This window comes from Nematolebias whitei, chromosome 13, assembly GCF_014905685.2.
Source record: "Nematolebias whitei isolate Nwh7 chromosome 13, NemWhi1, whole genome shotgun sequence".
NCBI classification, from domain to species: domain Eukaryota; kingdom Metazoa; phylum Chordata; class Actinopteri; order Cyprinodontiformes; family Rivulidae; genus Nematolebias; species Nematolebias whitei.
In genome coordinates, this window is record NC_056510.1 from 27,486,935 (window position 1) to 27,511,985 (window position 25,051).

Sequence of the window (25,051 nt, forward strand, 5' to 3'; positions counted from 1 at the left end):
GTGTGTGTGTGTGTGTGTGTGTGTGTGTGTGTGTGTGTGTGTGCGTGCGTGCGTGTGTGTGTGTGTGTGTGTGTGTGTGTGTGCGTGACTGTAAAGCTTAAACAGCCTCTTCAGTGTGCAACTGGCAGCTCTCTGCAGCTGCACTGACATTTTCCTGTAGCAGCAGAGGACTCCTCAGCTAATGCGGTAGTTGCAGCATGCGGCACATGACCGGGGGGGACGAGCTGGTGCAAAGGGACAGATGCTGCTGGATGGAGAAGACATGCTGGGTTGTTGTTGTGCCAGTAGGTTGTTTTCACTTTGAGACTGGATTTTGTCTCTAATTTAAATAAGAGCTCATGTACAGCAGGAAAAGAATGGTGAAGGAAACCAAGAATGGTGCATCTGATTTGGATAAAGGGATACCAATGGTAACATTTAAAACATGTGAGTTAATGATGTGTATTTTATGCATTTTGTTTTGTCTGGCTCTATGTTTTTAGCTCTCGTTATAATCTACTGATGGCATGTTTATCCTAAATCTTTGCACATTTGAAAAAACAAAATCTTTGTTTTTCTCATTTAACACAAAGTGTGACCTCAGACATTTTTTTCAGGATGGATGCATCTGTTTTATGCTTTTGCTGTGGTCTTATGGATTTTATGAGATTCTCTGTATGTTTCGACGTGCACTGACTTGAGCTGCAGCTCGTGCATCTTGTCAGCCTTGTTTGCCTCGGCTGAATGGTGTCGGGTGAAAGTTGTTGTTTTTTCCCTTCAGCTCTGGTGAAGTCATTATCCGTGAGCAGAATTCAGCAGGCACATCACTGATTCATGAGTTGCTGTTTTTGTAGGCTGAGGCTATACAGAGATCTGGGAAGAGGATGTATGTTCTCATATGCTGAATAATTTCTAAAACTGTAGGATTTTCTTCTGCTTGCTCAAATAATTCAGATTGAAAGTTATTGAACAGTGTTTTGTTACAGGCTCTTTAGTGGTAGTTATTACCTGACGCCAGTGGTGGGATTTAACTAAGTACAAGTACTTTGTTACTGTACTTAACTACATTTTTCACGTATTTGTACTTTATTTAAGTAGAGTTAAATGTGGGTACTTTCGACTTTTACTCCACTCCATTTTACATGAAGTATCTGTACATTCTACTACACTGCATTTCTATAATGCATTGCGTTACAAGTTACACTCACATTGCGATTTTTTATTTGTTTGTTACTTTGAAAGTAACCAATGGTGAGAGGGGAGTTGGTCCATTGAATCACTGCAAAGTGTGCAGGTAACGTTAGACCCACCTTCAAGAACAGAATCTATGAGAACTGTGCTGCTGTTGTTCGGTGTATTGTTTTGCACTATTAGTGACTGGCATATTTCTTAGATCTTTTAACGTACTGTTGGGCGTTTGTTTAGCATATATCTTAGTTTATATCTCAGATCTTTATTTACTCTATTTTTACATTTTATATTTTTGCCATTGTTGGATGTAACTGGGACCCTGTGTACATAATTCCATTCCACTACATGTACCACATGTGATGCGAATGACAAATAAAGAAACTCTGACTCTCTGAAGAAGAGCTGGGCCAATGATGTATATACATAGACATATACATATACATGTAGTATATACATCATTGAGCTGGGCACACCCACACGATAACACACCCACACTGGATTCCACCGCAGAGAGTCAGCCAGAAGATACGCACCATCCATGGCCTTATTGAAAAACTATTGAAAGATTATTGAAAGACTGTTCAGTACAACAGGACAGATTTTCTCTCCCAAAAGAGCCAGACTGGACTCAAAAAACTTTGAAAACCAACTTCTTCTGAACTTGAACAAGAAATTTTTGCTGCAATATTAAAATGTGTCAGTTCGTGGCGTTAGGAGACAAGAGATGTCTCCAAATGGCTCGACACTCGGGTCCAAGTTTTGAAAATGGTGTCAGGAAGTTAAAATATTGTTCAATATTGATCCATTACAAGGTTGAATGAACAGTATTTTAACTAGTTGATGACAAACTGGAGTTTAAATTATCAGATATTCCTTTGTTAGGTCTAATGCTCCTTTTTTCTGTCAGACAACTTTTACTTAAATGTGTTTACTGCAGTTAAAATGACACATTGGTTTGGTTTTGTGTTAAATAAAAACTTTCAAAGTTATAATCATTCCTCTTTATTTTGATTAATGGCATTTAACTCTGCAGGTCATCCCTGAAATTCTGATGCACAGAATCACACGTCTAAGTGTGAACTGTGTCACAGAGTAAACACAATAAAAACATGTATTATCTGCAGCATTGTTCATTAAAATGACTCAACACTATTAATGTAGTACAGAAAATATACGTATGGGAGGCACACTTAATGATAGACCATTAGGTAATGCATTCAGCAAGCACTTTTAATACTTTTTTAAAAGCAAGTATTTACTTTTACTTAAGGAAAAATGTTACTGTGTTTTTTACTAGAGTGCATTTTTGTCTGTTTATTTGTATTTTTACTCAAGTACAGTGCTTGAGTACTTTCTCCACCACTGCTTGATGCCAAAGGACAGTGGCAATATTGTTTTTGTCCTTTTGTTTGTAAGTGCATGTGTGTGTGCATGTGTGTGTGTGTGTGTGTGGGGGGGGGGGGGGTATGTCTGTCTGTTAATAAAATATCTCATGATTCATTGGAGAGTTTGTAAATAAACCCTCAGAAAGTTATCAGTGGCTGCACATTTACAATTGATTAACCTTGGAGTCAACCCAACTCAAGATGGCAGCCACAGCTAATCAAACTTAGCCAACACAAAAATGGCTGTAAGTCGATCAGTTTTAGTTTTTGTGCTAAAAGTTTGATGTGGCAGTAGCTGAGTCATCCTCAACACACACTATGAGCTCTAACAGATGTCACAGGAGCTCACAACATTGCATGAGACTGAACAAAATGGCTCAATTCTCTCTAATCATAAAATAATGTTAGTTTCTGAAAGACAAAGCATTCAACAATTTGCATTTCTTCAAAGACCACTGAGTCTAATAACATATCAGTTTTAACATTGGCTGTACTTTAAAAATCGTTTTGAATTCGTGCCTAATCTGCATGTTACCTGGATCAGAGACTACCTCACAGGTCGACCACAGTATGTGAGGCTGCAGAATACCACCTCGGGCACCATACTGAGCAGCACAGGGGCTCCTCAGGGCACGGTCCTCTCACCGTTTCTGTTCACGCTCTACACCTCGGACTCCAGGTACAAGGTTTTTAAAGCTGGAGTAGGTGCCGCAGTTCCTGATGGAAACTGGCAGTGTGTTCCACGACTGCGTGCCTTTGATGGACACCACCATTTGGCTAAATTTAGTCCTGCGCCGCAGTACATTACAATCTCCTCTGGTCAGTAGGATCATGCTGCAGATGTTTTACCACTCGGTGGTCTCCAGCATCTTCTACGCTGTGGTGTGCAGCAGGGTGAAGAAAGCTGATGTCAACAGACTCGATAAACTCGTCAAGAGAGCTGGCTCAGATCTGGGAGTGGACCTGCAGTCTCTGACAGAGGATGCTGAGGAAACTGCTCCAGATCCTGAACAACACGTCACACCCCCTGCATGACACACTGGGCTCTTACCACAGCACCTTCAGTCGTAGACTGAGACCACCGAGGTGCTCCACAGAGCAACACAGGAAGTCCTTCAAACTTTTCAACTCCTCCCCCTTTCTGTACATAGGACAATAAAATGAATCCTACACCACAATAAACATTTTAATGTTTCTGTCTGCACCTGTTTTAGAGCTTAATTGCTGGTGTTTTTATATTCTTTGTTACTTTTTATATCTTGTGTGATTCCTTGTGTATGTTCCTTTATACTGAAACTCTGGCACAACAATTTTCTGCGGGATTGGTGAAGTTCTATCTTATCTTATCTTATCTTATCTCATCTTATCTTGTCTTGTCTTGTCTTTTATAATACTGAACATCCTATTTATGCATTTTACTTACTACTGTATACTCACAAACATGTGGTTCAGTATCTTGTCCATCAAGTTGGACTTTAAACAACCATTTTGCTGACTGATTATTTGCTCCATCCCCTGAGCCTCGGCTGCTGCTGTATTTGTTTTTATTACTACGCAGATTCATACGCTGTTAGGCATCGGGGGATTCTGTCCATTTTTGCTTCCCCCTCCTGTAGATTTTGATTTTAATGAGATAGGTTTGACTAGAGACACATGTCAGAAAACAGAGGAATAAATTAATTAGTTCAGTACTTAGTCACCATTATTATTATTTTTATTTTTCAGTTCTGTTTCCCATGTGGTTTATGACTACCTGTATGTAAAATAAGATTCTGGTGTTTTTACTTTATTCTACAGAGTATTTCAATCCAAAACACGTCGGATTACATTCTGATGTGGTTTCAGTCCTCTGGCTCACTGCGGATAAGTAACTGTGGATTTATAAATTCAGTGCTCGCTATCTTTACAGCCGTCGTTTTCTGCTGCCACACCAGGGCAATGAGAATGCTCAGGGGCCGGACATCCAGTGATTAAAGTCATTATGTAAATAAACTAACGTTTACAATAATCTGTTACCTTTTCAATTTGTTCATTTTATTGCATTGAATCATAAATGTTATAAACAAAACCCAAACCCAGAACCACCCCCCAATATATATATATATATATATATATATTTTTTTTTTATGAAGTGGGCCATATTGAAGTCACCCAGGGGCCAGATATGGCCCGTGGGCCACCAGTTGAGTAACCCTGCTCTAAATTGACTGAGTTCATCCACCAAACTGCTCTTTTTGTTTTAGCTGAAAGGCTCCAACTTTTATCTCTGTGTGTTTATGACACTGATAACCTCATGCACGCTCTTGGTCACAAAGTAAACACGCATGTTAATCGCCATGCCCTGCAAAGACCTGCAACACCCCCACACACGCACACAGACACAAGCTTTTATTCCCATTCTCAGACAATAAAAACATTAGTGAACCTCTGAGCACCACTGAACTCCTTTTACTCGATAACGATGTGACCGAAGGACACAAAGTAGTGTTTATTAACTTGTTTCAGGGCTTTTTGAAATTGAATCTAAATCGCCACATTCTGTCAAGAAACAGTGTGTTTCTTTGAGAGGTCTCCAAAGAATCAGGTCTTTCATGAACTTTGTGAGAATGGGGTCTTTTGAGTGGAGTAAAGGAGAACAGAGCCTTTCAATCAGCAGGCAGTGAATGGTTAAATGGAGACTCGGGCAGTGTTTGAATGGTCAGAATGGGAGCTTTGTGCACATTTCCTGAGATAAGCCTGACGGGTATCCCAGATTGTGCTGGTTTAGGTAAATGAGAGCTGCAGAATATTTTAGCATATCTTACCTGGCAAGTTTTTTTTTCCTGTTTGTCACTGGGTATAAAGAGTCACGACTGGATGTTTTTAGAAGCAAGTCTCACATGTGCAGGTTGGCTGCATTGTCCTTTTAGGAGACTGATAGAAGGGAGGGTCAGGCAGGGCTCCACACTGCAGCTTTTGTACACGGAAGGTAACCTGAGGTTGAAATAGGAAGTCGTTTCAGTTAGTGATGTCTGCAGGCTGTTGAGCACCTGCAGTCTGGCAGCAGGTGAAGTCACCATGACAGGGAAGTTGCACAGGTGATCATTTTGTCCGGTTTCATGGAGCAAATGTTGCAGAAGAGGAGGAGACAAGGAGGAACATGGGACAAAAGGATGGAAGGAGTGATGGAAGGTTTAGGCTTCTTCATGGAGGAGGATGTGGAAGATGCGTTTGGTTCTGAGTGTACCATGAAAGCTGAGATGGGGGTGACTCTAACAAATGTGAACACTTTGGATTCAGATGGATGTTCGGACAGAAAGAAGCTGGATTTATTTGCAGAAACTGCAGAACTTCATGGGACTAAAGAACAAACAGAGGAGAGTCCAGAAGGAGATGATGGGAGCCAAACAGGAGATAACACTGCAGTGTCAGTGCAGCATGGAGAGACGGAGCTAAAGAAAAGTTCTCAGATGGACGATGAAGCTGAGGAGACCAAAGAGGAAAAGTTGGATGAAGAACTGGGTTTGTGTTCGGTTCCTGGAGAGGGGAGTGAGTGTCATCATGTTCGCATTTCTCTTCAGGAGGTTGAGAGTTTCTACAGACTCTCATGTCGCTGTCACTGGATCTGTGGTGGGTTTCTGATGGGTCGTCACTTTTAATGCAACACAAAATATCTTGTTCACTCCTCTTTTACTCCTCTAATCTATTAAACACCTTTAAACAGGTTCTTAAATCCACTCTTTTAGTTTTGAATCACTTTCGTCTTGGCTCCTGTTAGAAAATGTGACTTGTGTCTCTGAAAGCATTCAATCTTGAACATAATCTGTCCAGTTTTCAAGGCTTTTCTCTTAAATTTTACAGTTGTGTTATAAAAAACTAAACATAAAAGAAGCTCTATGTCTATTGTGACACCATTTTGTTCATATAAATGTACTGGGATCAAACTGGTTATAATCAGGCTAATTATAAACTTCTTGATCTTAAAAGTAAAATTAGGTTTCTAGTTTATTTCTTTTAGTCTTATATTTACTTATTTAGTGGTTCGCATCATTTATTTATTGGATGAACACAATTTATCATCACCCTCACCTTAAACGTTACCTTTTTAAACTGCACCTCCCCCTTTCCTTCACATTGTACGGACTAACCAGTCACAGTTTCATTTCTCTTCTTCCTCCTTCATGCCTGCACTTACAATTTATTAATCTACTTTACTGTCCTGTTCTGCCTCTTTTTGCTTGTTATGTAATGTCTTTTAATCAAAACTGTTTTGTTTTACCTCTGCTTGTTTAGTGGTTTTATGTATTTTTAAGGTTAAAATCAACAGAATTTGGTGGTTTAATGACAACCAATGACAAAAACATCCCACATTTTTATTTCAAATGTCAGGATAGAACAAAGGTTGGCATTTCATCTAAAGGTTTTAAAGTAATCTACACAAATATATTGTAATTTTAATCTTTTTCTGACTGTAAAGGAACGTTGTAACTCTGGACCAAATAAACAGAGTGAGGAGCGTCTCTCCTTAATGAGCTAAATGATCATGTTTATTGAAGCTTGACTGTTTGAGATGCAAAGTTGTTCAAATGCTCCAACATTTTTTTTTTAGAAAAAGGCAAAAGAACAGCAACTTTTTCCTGAAAAGTTCATATTTTTTATGTGTAGACTTGTCCAGTTATCTGTTATCAGCACCTTCCTGCAAGTAAAATCTCTATTAATTATCAGTTTGTAATTTTTATTTACTTTTATTTAGACAGTTGGTCTCGTTTACAAACGAGACCTGTAACACAGATGAATAAAATCAATTACATAAAATAATACAAGAATCATAAAACATTGTCTTGATGGTTAAAAGGGAGCAGAGTTTAGCAAAATCTACGTCTGAATATCTGATGTTCTGTCAGAGGAGTCGAGCGAACAGTGGAGCCAAGACCAAAGTGGATTTTTGTTGCTAAATTATCTCCAATCTCAAAGTTCATCGTGAATAATGCAAATGTTATTTTATAAACTTTTATAGCTGCTTTTATTTCTGCCTTAGATGATGATTTACATCAAAGTTTATGGTTATTTAAAGTGGATCATTTTGGCCTGTTGTCCAGTTTCAGTCCATGTGAGTGCATTAAATTAATCTCATAAAATAAAATCTCGCCTATTTCTATCAGAAATGCATTCAGGCTGGATTTATTTCATGTGTTACATTGAATTACAAGTTATATTACGAGTGTTACTGGCAACAGACTGTGGTTGACTCTGAGTTTAGTGCAAATAAACCTGGACTTTTAAGTAAATAATCATTTAACACAAAATAAAAGTGATGTAAAGGCTGAGAAAATAGCATTTGAATGAACCATTATGAAAAGTTTTAAATTAGAGTTGTTTTATAACTTCATTAAACCTCTTTGGTCCTGCTTAAATTTAAACTGAGCACTTTTAAAAGAAGTTCTGCCTGATTTTCTAAACTGGCGATGCCCTGAGGGATTTCTACACCAGGTAAGATATTGATTACTAATAAAAACTCCATGGATCACCAGTTTAAAAAACAAATCTTTAATTATTCCTTTAGAGCAACACATTAGCAGACATTTGAAAGGCTGTTTGTTGCGTTGTGATGTTTAAAGACTTAAGTCTTGTTTAATCTGTGTCGGTAGTGGCAGGATGTGCAGGTGAGTTACTGTGACCCACTAACTTTTGACTCCTCAGCCAGAAACGTGAGGGTGAATGAACACTAATCTTCATGTTAAGCCTTAATGCTTGCACCAGCAGGTGGTGTGTGTGTGTCTGTGTGTATGAGTTCAGGGTTATCTTAAATGTGAACTGAGGCAACAAAAACCTTTTGTGCATGTGTTTCTGAGCTTCATATTTTCTTGATGAGATGTACAATATGTTTATTACAGCCTTGGTTCTGTACATAAACATATAGACTTTACATTGTGAGACGCAGCAGCCGAAACCGGCTCAGATTTACAGCGGTCTCCCGAGGGGCTTTTCCAGTTGTATAATGTGTGTGGTAAAAATATTTGTACACAGGTTAGAGGTGATGAAAAATGTGATTCTGTAAAGGGCCTGAGGGTGAAATTGGACATTCGTGAGGGGATTTTTCTGAAACAGAATCGTCTCTTTCTGGTCTGATTGGAGGGTTTGGGTTGTGATATGCGTGGGAGTTTCTGGGGGCAGGGTGTGGCCTGGCTGAGGTAGTGATATCCTGTCAGAGAGCTGAAACTGATGGAGGACTCTTTGTAACCTTGAGTTTATAAGAAGCCTGTGAGTGCGGTGCAGATGGAGAGACAGCTGCAGCTTTGTGTCCAAACACTCCAGGCCAGCCTGGCCTTTACTGATGTGCAACATCAGTTTCTGACATTAAAACATCACAAATAAGGTTTTAATAGGATTTCTTGTGCCTAATTTGTTTCTGCGTGTGGACATGATTGGTTGAGTTTCATTTAAAAGGAAAAAAGAGAATAAGCTTCAGCTGCCACAGGTATTGATCAGTTCCCGATCAATACCTGTTAACGACAAAGGTTGTCAAATTGGCTGATATCCAACAATTAACCCCCACAGATTTTAAACTAGCTGAAAACACAAATGGGATTAGTTCAGGAATTTTTATACAAACGCATAAAAAAAAATGTAATCCATAAGTTTGTGTTAAGAAAAATTGGAGTTAAGCTCAATATGAGCTTTAAATTTGTAATAAATGAACGAGTGCTGCCTTTAATAATCAGCTGGAAGCGTATTGTCAGAAAGATTAATTGTAATACACTCATGCAGCAACACATTACAGAACAGCAGGTCGTGAAGGGTTAGCAACTCAGGATTTCTTGGTCTGTCGTTCACTGATTCATATTTAATGTGAAAGTTACTTAAAATTGTGTATGTGCTGACTCTGCTGTGTCTGATTTGTGTCATTTAGGTGTGAACCTTTAGAGTTTTTGTTGTAAGATTACAAATCACCCTTGTCAGTAACCGGAGCATCTGTAATGCCGTTGCGCTTTATTTGCTCTGGTATTTTCTGGTATATTTGTAGCAGATTCACAAACAGTGAGAACCGCTGCACAACATACTGAAAATGTGGTGTCATTTCATTGTGAACATGCACAATAAGTCTTGCAAAGGATTGCATCAATCATCGGCTATTTTTCAATTTTGATGGAATCTCAGCCCCTTTCCTGCCTACACCTGTTTTTCATGATAGTAGCCAAGATGCTCACAAAGGATGACTCTTTTGGTGCTTTTTTCTCTTTCGGCAGCCATTTTCAGCTGGAGTCGCCACAGTTAATGAACTTAAATGAAAGATTTAGCAATTGTTTTATGCCAGATAAAGCCGGATTCTGGTGCAATCTGGGCTCAAACCTACAGCCTCAGAATTACGGAACCACAACAATGACCACCGGGCTACTGCGGCCCCAAAGGCTTGATGTCATGATGACAAAACAGAATGAGAGGGAATAAAAAGGTTTATTGCAAGTGATATTGTGAATTTTAACAATATTGAAACACCATGTTTATTTTATCATGATAATGATTAATAGAGGTTGTTTTTTGCTAAAGTTTTGAAGTTCATTATATCTTTTAACTGTTTTATAATATTGAACCAAAATGGGTTTTTAAGCCTTAAACTAATCAAAAGCAGTAAACCAAGTTAAAACTAAAGGACTATTTTGTGTAGATCACATGTTTTAAAGGTAATATCTGTGGACTTTCAGTCAATAAAGCACGAGAAAATCCACATATTAAGATTTGAAACTTAAACATTATTTTCTGGTCATCATATAGTTCTGTTTTCAGATTAGTTTGGGAAGCCTTTTTGTACGTTTAGTCAATATTTGGATACTTTCTGATTTGTGTTTTTTCAGGTACTTCCTATAATTATTAACCAGAACAAAAAATACTAGGTGGTTTTTGTTGTTGTTTTTGGATAACTTCCTGTTTTGTTTGGCATTTAGCTTTTGTTCTACTTAGACAGGAAAACTGTCAAAAATCTGACTGTATGCTTGTTAAAAAAAAACCTAAAAGGACAAAACTGTTTTGTAATTAAATTTTAGTTCTATGGTTTACTCCATAAATACAGCTACATTTCATGTCCAGTCGAGTGAATTACATTAATTTAATCTGAAGTATGGCAGCAGCTGGCAGGGAGGAAAGATTAAGATTTAAAGATGGTTGAAAGTTAAAAACACGTAAATGAGTCGAGTTAATAAGCAGTTTGAGTTTATCAGTGACTGTGAGATGGTTTCTACGTGCAGCGTGCAGTGAATCATTGGGTTCCCCACCTAATGAGTTCCCAACAAAGAATGCCAATAAAAGTTTTAGGATTGTTTAAACTCCATTAAGAGGAATTTAAGATAAGATAGGGTTTCTTTGAAAAGATGATGGGAGTTTCTTTAACAATGCACAAATAATCTCAATTAGGTTGAGAATTAATGAGGGATGGAGGACGTTAGGGCCTTTTGACCTCTACAGGACACTCACAGTACTATACAGCAAAAAAGTTTATGGCAAATGTATTTATGTTTTCTTCATGTATTTGCTTCAGTTCTGTCTGTATGTTTGAGAGGGTGTTAAATTATTTAATTGAGCAGAAGAAACTTGACGTTTTTACATTTGCACTGGTAGAATTTTATTAATGGCACTTTAGGATAAAAAAAATTGAAAACTCAACAAATGTGTATTGACTGAGCTCTAACATTTTAATCATTAATGGTCAAGAGGAGTGAAACTATCTGATACTTCATGTCCAAAATCGCTCTCAAAGCTACACACTTAATAGTGACATTGTAAAAAAAAGTGTTTTGATGTGGGAAAGTGAAGCAAACAAAGTCAGACTGAGATGAAACCTCAGCTGTTCTCTTTGCTAATGTTTTATACTGTTTTTAATTTAAGGATTGTTGCATTTTTTTAGTGGAAATTCTGGTTAAAAATCCAGATAATCAAATTCTGAGCTTGTAAAAAAGCATAGATTCATCATTTTAAACATTTTAAGCAAAATTTGCATATTACCATATTTTCCGCTGTACAGGTCGCACCGCCCTATAAGTTGCATCAGTCCATATATGTCTAATAAAGTGGGAAAATCCATAAATATGTCGCTTCGCCGTATACGTGGCATCTATGTCACCATCGACGCATCGCGTTTGTTACGCGTCACCGCTGACAACCAGGAAATGTGAACCGGTGTTGTTCCAAAAATCAACTGGCTGCCAAATGGCGGCCGCAGGGGCGTGCACAGGAGGACTTTAACAAGAATTTAACAAGATTAACACTTAAAAACAATTGTTTGTTTGCTCGACTTTATAGTAAAAGTGTGTCTCACTTGAACTTTTCCTTAATAAATGCACTTTGATCAAATCAGCTGCATTTCACCATGGCGGCGCAGCAAAATAAAGCTGAGTTGATGTTTGCTCCAGGCAGATGAAGGTGGCAGGCTGTGGCAAGCCGAATGTGTCACTAATAGCTACTTTTACTTATTACTTAATACAACGGCATGCCATACTGCTCGACTGCCTTCTAGCGGCTGTAAATGTTAGTTTTCAATATTTTCAATCAGAATGAATGAAAACAATCATATCTTTGCCAAAAGTTGGTTTATAAATATGGGGAAAATCCATAAATATGTCGCTTTGGGCCGCACGGTGGCGCAACTGGTAGAGCTGCTGCCTCTCAGCGAACAGGCCCCTGGTTCAATCCCCGGTCCAGGGGCCTTCTGGGTGGAGTTTGCATGTTCTCTCCGTGCATGCGTGGGTTTTCTCCGGGTACTCCGGTTTCCTCCCACAGACCAAAAACATGCATGTTAGGCTGATTGGTAACTCTAAATTGTCCCTAGGTGTGAGTGAGAGAGTGAATGGTTGTTTGTCTCGTTTGTCTCTATGTGTCCCTGGGATGGACTTGCGACCCGTCCAGGGTGTACCCCGCCCTTCGCACAGTGATTGCTGGACATGGACACCAGCGACCCCCATGACCCAAAATGGAATAAAGGGTAAAGATAACGGATGGATGGATGTCGCTTTGGCGCATAAGTCGCAGGGAATGCAAATTGTGCAAAAAAACTACGACTTATGGGGCGAAAAATACAGTGCACTTGTAAATTGCTTTGACACAATCATCTGAATTTGCTTCGCATGAAAAGTTATTTTGCAATATGTAATGCTTCATCAATGCTTGAATGATGTTTGTATTTGTTTCCTTTCTTCAGATGAGATCATGCAGCTGGATATGAATCCTCCCCACGCGGCCGACATCAAGGCTGATCTCAGAAAGCAGTTTGCCTTCCTTTCAGGTAACACTTTCATATTCCCTGACACCATCACTTGGATTATAACTGGTCCAAATTTGCATAGTTCCTATATACAGTTTTTTTTTCCACAGTTAATATTTGCTATTCAAATCAGTTCTTTTCCTCTTCAGATCGTCGCTGGCGTACCTGCTGTCAATTAGCTGATAAAATATATATCGCTGAAACGTCTCTAAATATTGTCCATAAGCTTTAAGTTTAACACAACTACTGCATTTTTTGAACTGCTCTTTCTGCACAGCGACCTTGTGGGTGCAGAAGAGTCTGGAAACATTTTGTAGAATTCAGGCAGACGTTGAAGCCATGACGGTGCACTTGCTGTTGCTATGGTGACGAGAAAAGAAAAGGCAGGCAGATTGATATTCTGGTCACATGGGCTGACAGAGCAGCTGTTACATGCAGGGAGAGAGATGGTGTGTTTACTTTGTAGGTAAGAATATGAAGGTCAATAACAGGTGCTGTGTGCAAGCAGCAGCATCTCTCTCGAAATTATTTTATTTTCACTTTTGTTGTCTGCTCTTGTATTTCATTTTAAATTTAACATTTTGTATTTGTTACCAAAGTAATGACTTCATGCCTGTATTTTACATCCATGAGCAGATAATAAAATGTGTTTGCTCCTAAAAAAGGGAAGAGGAGGTCAACTTTTAAGTGTGCATGTGTTTTAAACAAGAATCAACTTTCCTGGCATCTGCCTGTAAAATTGGATCAAACATTTCTTAAGATGCACATTAGCAGATTATAAACTGTAGCACCAAATCACAACGGAAGTTGTCTCAGGACACTGTTCAAAAGCATTTGCATACATGCAAAAGCCAGTTAGTAAAAGTTCTCCATTTAAGGAAGCAGCAGGTTGTGTTGAATCCTCATTTTGTCACAGTCTCCCATCCTGAGCAAACACAAAGGCAACAGTGGAAAGGAAAAACTACCTTTTAACAGAAAGAAACCTCCAGCTGAACCAGGCTCAGGACAAGCGGCCATCTGCTTTGACTGGTTGGGTTTGAGAGGAACAGGAAGGAGAGACAAACAAACACAGAATGGCAGGTCCAGGTGCAGGTGCAGGTGTACCCTCTATTGGAAGAAAGACAAAAAATGCACGTCAAGGATAGAAAAAATTACAAATACAAAGCAGTTAAGTAAAGACAGAGCAGAGTGAAGAAATGTGGCCAGTTTGTTCTCCAGCAGTCTAAGCATATAGCAGCATAACTAAAGGATAGCTCCAGAAACCCAAGCCAACCCTAACTATAGGATTTATCAAAAAGGAAAGTTTTAATCCCAGTCTTAAAACTGGACAACGTGTCAGCCTCACGGACAGAAACTGGAAGTTGGTTCCACAAGAGAGGAGCCTGATAACTGAAAGATCTTCCTCCCATTCTGTTTTTGGAAACTCTAAGAACCACAAGTAAACCCAGTCTGAGAGCAAAGTGCTCTGTTAGGAAAATATGGAACAATAAGATCTGTAATATAAGATGGAGCTAGGTTGTTGAGAGCTTTGTAGGTTAGAAGTAAGATTTTAAATTCAATTCTGGATTTGACAGGGAGCCAATGGAGAGAAGCTAAAACTGAAGAGATATGATCTCTTCTATCAACTCTCATTAAAACTCTGGCAGCAGCATTTTGGATCAGCTAGAGACTTTTTAAAGAAGTTTTTGGACACCCAGATAATAAACAATTGCAATAGTCCAACGTAGATGTGATAAATGCAATGATCAGTTGTCTGAATCCCTTTTAGACAAGATGTTTCTAATTTTAGTGATATTATGCAGGTGGAGGAACGCAGTCCTGGTAAAGTTTTTAATATGGGGGTTAAAAGACATGTCCTGATCAAAAATAACACCAAGATTATTAACTTTAGAACTAGAGGCCAAATTAATGCCATCCAGAGAAAGTGAAAGACTGCAAAGTTTATACCTAACATGCTCAGGTCCAAAGCCAAAACCTGTCTTGTCTAAACTTAAAAGCAGAAAATTAATGGTCATCCAAATTTTATGTCTTTAAGACATGCTTTATTTGCAGTTTATTACAATCAAAGAAAACAGCTTTGTGTAAAAAGAGTACTAACCTGTAGCTGTCAGATAAAGTAGGTCTTTATGCTTTATGTTTTTTGTTTGATTTGAATCCACCTCTCACGTTGCTGCCTCCTTGTGGCTGCTGATTCTTTTGACTTTTTACTGTAATTAATCAGTTTTTTTATATATAAATTCATAATCAGAACCCCCTGACTGATGAACACTGAGACCAATATGATAGTTTCAATGTTTTGTTTGTTAGAAATGTTGTGTTTTGAATCTGACACTGTTGCCTTGTTTTAGACAAGAGAAAGGTTAAAAGATTTACACACAATAAATTATGTTCATATAAGTTTTTTTAATTTTTAACTTTATCTTTTTTATATTTTTTTAGGTGGTAGAGGAGATAATGGCAGTCCAATTATTGTATTCCCAGAATTCCCTGCATTTGGTGAAATCACAGACAGAGAGTTTAACAATGTCCTGACCTACCTGACCAGTGTGCCCAGGTAAGAACACCTTGTTGTTGAATCCATACATCAGTCTGAGCTTGTCGCTCCTTGTATGCCTATTTATTCTTTAATTTCTTACTTCTTGTCATTGTCTGTTATCCGTTTAGGTTTTTGGAAGATATATTAATGAAAGAAATAAGACACGCAGCTTAAATAATTTAAAACAAAAGTAGTAAAGGATTCGACAAATTTCCCTTTTAAAAATAAAAATACTTGTAGGTGGCGATGGATTTCCAAATTCATGTGTAAAATAAGGATTTTGATTCTTGTATTAATTCAATAGTTAAAATGTTCATTAATCATCAGTTCAGTTTTTGTACACAATTATCAGACAAGATGAGTGAGGGAAGTTAAATATATCAGACTATTATTTCACATAAAAAACATTTGTCATTTTTTATATACTGTATCTTCATACTGAGTAGAGCTCTTCAGTTTGTTGATGTTCATGTCTGTGCTGTCCTTCTTGCATCCTGCAAAGTGAGTAAAAATAGAAACTGCAGTGAGATGGACCAGCTGAATCTGAATAATGCATTCAGACAGCTCAGCAGAGCTCTGTGTGAAGAAAACGCTGTAACTCACATCAACGCTTGCTTCCACAGACTGACATGTGTTTGAGTGCATTTAGATAAAACAAAGTAGGTATATTACTTGATTTTTAGTTGTCAAGATAGTTCCTATTTAGACTGGTCCTATGGATTTGATCTGCTCAGAGATGGGATTATAATGAAATTATGACCCGGTTCTGACTGGGTTAAACTGAGCCAGCAAACTCTTGAGAGAGTCTCCCTGGGATTTCAATATCTGTCAATAAAGAGTTTAATCTGCTTGCCACATCACGTAGGGAGGCTTTGAAGCACCGTCTCATATTTTTCCTAACACGTCAGTACACATAAGACCACACTTAGTCACGCCCCCTCATACACTGATAGACTGAGCTCCCCTTCTGAGAAATGAGGAGTCATAGGACCCCATAAATTAGTGATGACACGGGACTTCAGGGCTCTTCTGGGTCTGTGTACGCGTGACATGGTCCGAAGAGTCCAGCGGTGTAAAACTGTAATCTTCTCCTGCCTTTTTTAATATAATTGATAAAACTTAATTGACATTTCCTTGATTTATTGATTAGTATAGTTGCCACTTCTGAGGGAGGTTCGAGCCGGGGGTAAAGACGTGGGCTGGAGTGAGTTTCCGGATCCGGTGGCCCGCGGCCAGCTCCCATCTTTAACAGTTGGTGCCGTGACCCGGATACAAACCGGGGTTGCTTAATGTATTTTACTTTAAATAGTTAATAACAAAGTGAATGCATGGTATTTACTTATTTACTAAGCTTACTAAGAGTTATGTCTACACCCACACATACACACACACAGATGGCAGCACTGCAGATGTGAACAATTTTAACTGTTCTCCTTCTGGACAAAGTCTGTGTTAATAAGTAACTCCAGATGTTGCTGTAATTAGCAACAAGTTATATATTTATATATAGTCGTACTACACATTAAGATTTACTCTTTGTACACTGATTGTTGGGACGTACTTAATCCTTTTAGTTTTGGAAAAGTGACCTGATGACCTGATAAGTGTTCCAGCAAATACAGTTGTGTCCCTGCAAAGCACAATTTCTCCATCTGTACATGTTTTTGTTATGTTCGTGGCTTCCTTCATGTGTGATTGTGCACAAAAATTATGCTGACTCCTTTAAATGTTAAAGACAAGCACCAAGATATCTGGACAGAATGAAATGTTAATATCCAGCACACTCATTTATGCTCTGCTGAGCACGACAGATGAGAGTGGGTGTAGCAGGTTTTGTGTCTTTCTCTTGCAGCGCCGTCGGACAAAGCTTTTTGCAACTCCAGGTGCACAGCTACACACACATTAATTCCAATCATCATTATTTTTCACAAAATGCACACTGCTGCACCACAAATAACTGCAGCTCCAGATAATTACAACACATCTTCATGAACCACACTTTGGTTTTGATCCTGCTCCAACCTTTTCATGAGTCTGGTCAGAATTAAACAACGTTTCTCTAAACAGAAGTTGTTCATAGAGATATCTACAACAGGGAAAATATAATTTGTTCATAATCTTTCCACTGAACCCTACTTCAAAAGATCTAAATTACCCCTGTGCATCACAGCCTGTCTGTAGGGGTCTATAACAGCTTGGTCAAATCTATATGAGCCACTACCATTAGACAGAACAGATAAATAATGTTCTAACTGAAAATGTGTTGGTTATAATATAGTAATAGCACAGGACCAAAATCATAACGTCTGATTCTATGTATTCTGCAAAAACCTTCCTTGCACGTCAGCTATAATAAATGCACTGGAAGCAAATGTTTTGTTCTGCTCCACCCCCCTCCTTTTCTTCAGCAGCAGCAATATGAAGCAGTTTGTGCTTTTAAAGGTTCAGCACTGGTATACGTCAAGTAGAATGTCGTAAAACAGGGATGAAAGAGATCATAAAATATAAAAAAATGGAGGAAAGAAGCAAAAGAAAAAGATAGCTGTGTCTGGAAATGTACACAGAGGAATTTTACTGAGGTATTGCTTAGCAAAAGAAACCTCATATCTCTGATACTCTCTGCTGATTGGCTATTATAGCTGCTCGTTGCTTTGCAGCCATGTTTCAATTGGCTGGACTCCTAGCGGCTCTTGGTCTCTCATTGGTTAACTTGTATGAGCAGCACATGGGGGTGCACATGCTCAATTCCTTTATGGTCTGGAGTATTTGGCTTCTCTGACATAAACAGCATTGTGTGCTGGGATTCTCCTTTTCACCTCCTCCTTTCTGTCATGGACTGACTGTTGTTCCACCCTGGTGTAGTTGATTGTTACATTGGTGGACACATGATTGAGGGTTTAAGGGATTGTTTTCTGTGAATAGGTAAAGCAGAGCTGAGAGGCTTTTTTTACACCTGTGCTGTATGTGCATCATGGTTTCAGGAGGGATCTGGTGGACTACATATGTTCTCTTCTGGGACAGCAGCAGAATGGGAGCCACACAGACAAATGTAATGCTTTGAGGCTGATCAAGAACTCTGGAGGAGCGTCACAGCATCTCTTTCTGTAGAAGACACCAGCTGCTAAACAAAGATAAGGAGTTGCATAACAAAGCAGCAAGCTGTGTGCAAGCTTCTGTGTCACAAAGGACCCGTTTTTCTTTCTTTTACTTTATTAATTGTTTTATCCACCAAGAATATCCACGTTTCTCTCCTCTGAAGACTTCAACGGCCAAAATCAATGATTTCTTCCGTGGTCTTTAAATTTTTCATCACTCAAGCCTCAAGCTGATGGGTATATTGACTTCTTCGGATGTTTTCTTTGATTGTGTTGAACATATTTTCTCATTTTTTGTTTCCCAGCTTGTCATCTACAGACTTGGGTTTCATCTTGGTCATCGATCGCAGGCAAGACCGATGGGCGGCTGTCAAGGGGACACTACTTCGCATTGCAGTAAGTTGGCCTGTGTGTCTGCAGCTCCGATAATCTGTCTGAATTTCAGTGTCAACATCAGTTAAACAGTGACAGAAATTTAATCAGCTGCTGGTGTGAAATGACCCTTCACGCCTCACGCCTGGGGGGGGGACATGTTGAGCAACGTCACCATTGTCACTCCCACTAAACTGATCTTGAAGTGTTTTGTCTTCACCTTCTTCACTGTGTGTTTCTATAGTAGCAGAAAATAAAGACACTGTAAATCAAATATTTATCATTTGTGTGGACACCTTCATTTTAATTGAACTATTTCTGCATCAAATTGATTAATTCACTGTCTGGTTTAGAGATTAAATTAACTAAATAAGTAGATAATCTAAACTCAGATTAATTAAGGACCCCCCAGCAGACACAGTTTAATGAGTAACTTCATCCATCCATTTCCTTTACTCGCTTTGTGCAGGGTTGAGGGGGAGCTGGTGCCTATCTCTAGCAGTCATTGTGGGGCCAGGTACACAATGGACAGGTCTTAAGGTCTATCACAAGACAAACACTTGCACTCCCACTCACAATTAGAGTTGCATTTGGGCCTAAAAAATCTGACCTGACCCAGCCCAAGTCCGTAGCCATAATTTCCGAACCCCACCCGACCCGATGAATTACCAGTAATTACAGGTCCGAACCCAGAAAAAAACCCAATATTTTTAATTAAGCTTTGACTGCTTAAATAGTTATTAACGGTCGGCGGACGCTCGTGGCTGAATAAAAGGAGCAGAAGATCGGAGCTGAGGGGGTGTTTGTCCTTTCATGGCCATCAAGGCCATCAAATTCCTTAGATAGAGAACTTTACTAATTGGCTTTTATGTATGTGAATGTTTCTGTAAAGTGCCCTGAGACAACTTTGTTGTGACTTGGCGCTATATAAATAAACTGAATTGAATTGAATTGAAAGTGCATTAAATCCCTGTTTCTGCCTGCATTCTGCATTATTCAGACAAGGACCCTGCTCTGACATGTCTGCTTTGGGTTTTCACCTGTTTGGGTCATGGGCCGCTTCGCGTCCACTGAGTGCAGCTGCTAAATGAACGTACATTTGGGCGATGAATCACTTCCTGGCAGTATAGTCCCATCGGAAGCTTAACTGAACTCTTTTGTACCTCTTTCAAGGCTGGTCAGCTTGTAGTCAAATGGCCGCGTGTGGCTGGTGATGTAGTATGGCAAGCCATGTTGCCATATAATTTGAATGTATGGCAAACCATGTTGCCATATATTTGGATTGTCAGACGTGCACATTCGCCTACGCAATCAAAAGCCCAACACCGACCCGGTCCGCCCATCCAGCACATTATTATGGTCCGGCCCAGTCCAAATTCGGGTCGGGCCAGGCCGGGCTTCAGGCCTGGGTTTCAGGCCCGGGTTAGAAATGACAGCTCTACTCACATCTAGTGACAATTTAGACTAATCAGTTACTCTAACATGCTTATAACTTGTTAGGTTGTTTGTTTTTTTCAGCTGTGTAACCACCCGCTGCATGCATTTGCAAAAAAGAGATACTTTTGCTTCCTTGTTGGCAATAATAATTAATTAATTCTCCCCCTAACTTTTAGATTTATCTCTAATTTCTGTGTCTTTTGCGGCAGGTAGCTCCATCAGTCTCAAACATGTGAATAACTATATAAACATAAAACACCTTCACTGGTTTTGTTCAGCTGCTCCAGGTTGTTTTGTGTGAACAGTGAGCCACAGTCTGGTTTGTCTGTGTCTCATGATGCCTGTTGAAGCTTTGGCAGCAGAGTTTGGTGCTTTTTGGTGATTAAACGATGAGCGTTAATAAGAACACGGGTTTCTAATGTATTTTTTGGGAAAATGTAAACTTGTCTTTATAAAGTGGGGAAGCTTTTGTTACCTCCCATTGCAGAATTTCGCTGATGATACTGGAAACAAAACATGTTTGCAATTTACAGATTTTCTATGGAGATCAAAAATCCATTTGTAATATTTAGTTTTCTTTAAGCATACAAAATAAAAAAAGTCAAGTCCTTCATCAAAACTAAAAAAAAATGAGGTAACTGGAGCTGAATATTGGATATTAGAGCAAAACCACTCAGTCATTTCTAATTAAATTAAGCTTTTTTTAATCCCATAAGGCGGATTTGATGGGTTGACGGGCACCGATACTCCTGCTTCAAGTATTTCAGACAGGCTTTTTGTTAACAACATGAAGAAGCTTTTAGTTGAGATGTTCAGTTTCTATATAGATATTAGGCTGTGTGAATTAAAATGTTTGTTTCTGCCTACAAAATGAGTTTAGTGTGAGTTTGTCAGTGCCACTGAATGTGTTTATGAATTATTTTCGGTTGTGTTTATGAATGTAGGTCAGTGTGGTTACAAAGGAAGTCATGTGGCTGGACAAAAAGTGCTTCTGAACTGGTTCTAATGATCTCCAGTCATTCTGTTGCTCCCTCAAGGTGGTCTTTTTTATTTGGGGCCATGGTATTCTCTCTGTCTACCATTTCTAAACAATAAAAAGCAAGCAGACCATGAAAATAAAATCTAATTCTTGTAGAGCCAAGCATCTTACATTGCACATTTACAAAGCCAAATGTGATATGTTTTTGTTGTAACTGCAAATGTATCCATAATATGAAACTACTAGTCCTTAGCTTAAAAACAAAAAAAATCCTTGAGAATATGTAAATTATGGGTCATAAATGCATGGGTTCTTCTTTAAAAGTGGTTCAAGACAATTATTGATGGTATATTGTTACAACAAAGAAGTGAAATTAGTTTGAAATTGTTATTCAAATTTTAATTAAAATATCATTGTTCAAATATCAAACCATTGTCAGACTTGCAGAGCATCCTCACATTTTAGTGCACAATACTGCCAAAGTCATAGAGTTATTAATCATAGATGCACCAAACAATAGACCTACCCCCTTTGATCCCCCTCCCCTTTACTCACCCAAAATTCAAAATAATAATTTAAAAAAGCTGATCTACAGATTTTAGGTTTTGTTTGCCAGATGGCAAAAGCCCCTTTTCATTTCACTTATCTTTTCCTTCCAGTAGATGAGTAAGGACAAACAGGTTGATTTATTCATTCTGCTCAACGTGCTTTTCCCCAAGAGATTTATATTAACAGTGGATTGACCATCACTTCTGCTTACACCGGCACTCCCCTCCCCGGCTGGGTTGGAGGGCCAATCAGTCGAGCCACCCATTTAGGTCATTAGCTAATTAAAGCTGCGTTACCAATAGCAGTGCTTTGGGAGGGGAGATAAGTGTCTTCCCTTCAGCCGTCATCCAGCTGCTTTCACAGCAGTCTGTCAGTGAGTGTCAGCCATGACATTTTAATTAGTTTTTTTTTTGGTTATTGGTCCAGCTGGCCTAACTGTCAAAGTGGTTTTAACTTGTATGTATATGTAAATATATATATATATATATAATGATTAACAAAACAATTGCACCATTTAATAGTTGTTAGATCGTTAAAAAATATCATGTGCTGTAACCCTTTATTTACAGATCTTTTTTTTTTTTTAAGTTTTTTTTTTAGATAACTGTTACCGACTGTAGTCTTTTGCCCTATGATCCGTATTGAGGATATTTCAAATAGGTGTTTAAAAGTGTCGCTCCTGCTTTCCTTACTGTTTCCACAAGGCTCATCACAAATGATTGAACCAGTTTTCAATTAAAATCCATTTAAAGCAAAAAGAGCAAATGAGGCAACAGGCCATGTTTCAGTGGATGTGTAATGAGGAAGTAGGAGGAGCCTATTTGTGTTGTTGTTGTTGTTGTTGTGTTATTAATGGATTTTCTTCATCCTATTTGTAATTTCAGGGCTCCTTCCCCGGGAACCTGCAGCTAGTTCTGGTTCTGAGGCCCACCACCCTCCTGCAGCGCACAATCTCAGACATCCTTTTCAAGTTCAACAAGGATGAGTTCAAGATGAAGGTGCCGGTACGTGTAATCTATTTCTATAATGTAATGAATCTTTCTTCTTTATGTTGCTTCTCTTAATCAAACCCTCAGACAAAGATTTCAGAACGCATTTTTATAGAAAATGTATTTGTTGCTTCTATATCAGAATCAGAATCAGAATAAGCCTTATTATCATTGTACTGAAATACAGTGAGATTATTCGTACAGTCGTCAGAAAGATGGATGGAGTGCACATTACTGCTGCTAAAAAGTGTGGCACCTTATTCTTTATCAGAATACTTTTAGATAGAAAAAGGGAAGAACCATAAGGATAGATAGTGGTATTACAAAAGCGATTTCTTCACATTGTATCCGAGGCCAAACGGGGGAGTCAGATTCAGATAAGCCACAATTGTTGAATTTCTTCAGGCAGACTGTTTGTTTCTTGTCGGCCTTGAGCCCCGCTGGAACTTTCTTGGTCCAGATTTTGTCGATTTCGTCAAAAGTTCATCTCATCAGATCCATAATGGTATTTTTAGTTCGGGAGGTGTGTACCAGGAGCTCCGAGACACACAGAGAGCAGAAGCAGGAGGAAAGGGAGAACAGGGGGAGGGAGAGCAGGAGCGGCTGTCTTGAGCGAGAGCCAGAGTAGAAGGTTAGGTCAGGGTTTTTCGTTCTATATATTACCAGAATTTCTTTCTCTCACATAACTCACAGTAAATGTTTTTATGATCACATGACGTGGACGTTCCTCCCTCAGGTGATAATGCTGAGCTCCATATCTGAGCTGCACTCATATGTCGACCGAACACAGCTGACTCGGGAACTCGGGGGAACGCAGCGGTACTGTCATGAGAAGTGGATCTCACACCGCACTGTATGAACACACATGCACACACACACAGACAATATTGTGCAGTGACCAAAGGGAACTCTTTACTACTTAGAAAAGAATGCATACAATACATGCATTCCTTTCTCTTGTGTATTATTTATGATTCGTTAAATTACAGTAGTTAAAGGACATACTCAAGTTCTTAAATAGTCTCAAACTGGAGTAACAGATCATTTATTTTCTCTACTGCTGGTTTAAAATTCAGTACGTATGATAGTTCAAAACATTTTTCTTTAGCTTCATAATGACTTTTTACTTGGCTGTTTTTAATAATTGCTGTGGTCTCTGAATATATGTGACAATCAGGCTGTAAACTCCTCATTTCAGAGCTTTTCTAGACTCACTTACAGTCCTGCTTTCTGACTGGTGTTTATTTGCCTCTCTAATGGCAACCTTTTGTTTGTGCAGTATTTTTGCACCTCATCTTCTATTATAAAGGCCAGAAAAGTTGGGTGAATTGAAGTGGACTGCCTTACTTCAAAAGAATACATTTAGAAGTTCAAATAAAATCGCGAACCCATAAGTGTTCTGTTTTAAGTAATAACAAAAGGTCCAAGAGTTAAATCGCTTAAAATCTTTATTTTTTGATGAGCATGACTGCTGGAAATCTCAGTAATCTTTGTGTTCTTCAGGCTATTGAAGGCTTTGCACTGATGGTGAAGAAAACAGCACAGACCTTGCAGTCATTTGGGACTGAACTGGCAGAAACTGAACTCCCAAAAGAAATCCAGACCATCACTGTCCTGAGGAGCACACACACCAGCAAGAGAGACAAGATGAAGGTATTCCTGTTAGTATACATGCACATTCCTCTGCTTCTTCTCTTTGTGAATTTATAGTGTACAACTAATGCATGCACTAGGAATTATAAAAGTGTCTGTGCATGCCTTTAAAGGAGGACATACTGGTGGCTTTGGGTCAAGGCAGCCGATTGCTGGAGAGCATCAATGAACCCATAATGAGAGACCCCGACCACAACATGAACCAGGACGAACTGGAGAACTTAGCCACAGTTCAAAGGTTAGTCGCACGAGCTCAGGCACAACAGCAGGACAGTACAAGAACACAAACAGCTTTAAATACTTTCATATACATGAGCTAATCTTCATACAAAAACAGAGAATAAAAATGTGGTGGTAATAGAAGTTATAATGTTGGTCAAAGTTACGTTCATAAAACAATTACAAACTGTGCGTTTGTTTTTACTAAAATATACCAAGTGAAAAAATCTTTTTAAGTTTAATTGTAGGCTGATTAAAATGAAGCAGTATGCACCCTATGATGACTTGTTCATTTACTCATCATAATTAATTAATAACACTTGGGAACACTACAATTCAGCTTGAACACAATGATAGATTTAGGTTTATTTTTCATATGCAGATCAACACAAGGTCAACAATGCAGTGAAATGTTCAGGATGAGAAGAACTGAGTC

General features: G+C 38.7%; 1 protein-coding gene across 1 annotated transcript in view; it reads left to right on the forward strand.

Annotated features, from left to right (window-relative positions):
• Positions 1-241: 241 nt before the first annotated feature.
• The window catches only part of mcf2lb (mcf.2 cell line derived transforming sequence-like b), a gene marked incomplete in the record, with an annotated part of 42,623 nt that continues 17,813 nt past the window's right edge, over positions 242-25,051 (forward strand). The window contains 8 exon segments of the mRNA XM_037686559.1: positions 242-284; positions 12,724-12,807; positions 15,226-15,340; positions 18,723-18,813; positions 22,639-22,758; positions 23,480-23,596; positions 24,247-24,396; positions 24,510-24,634. Of these exon segments, the coding sequence (XP_037542487.1) occupies positions 242-284; positions 12,724-12,807; positions 15,226-15,340; positions 18,723-18,813; positions 22,639-22,758; positions 23,480-23,596; positions 24,247-24,396; positions 24,510-24,634 (845 nt within the window).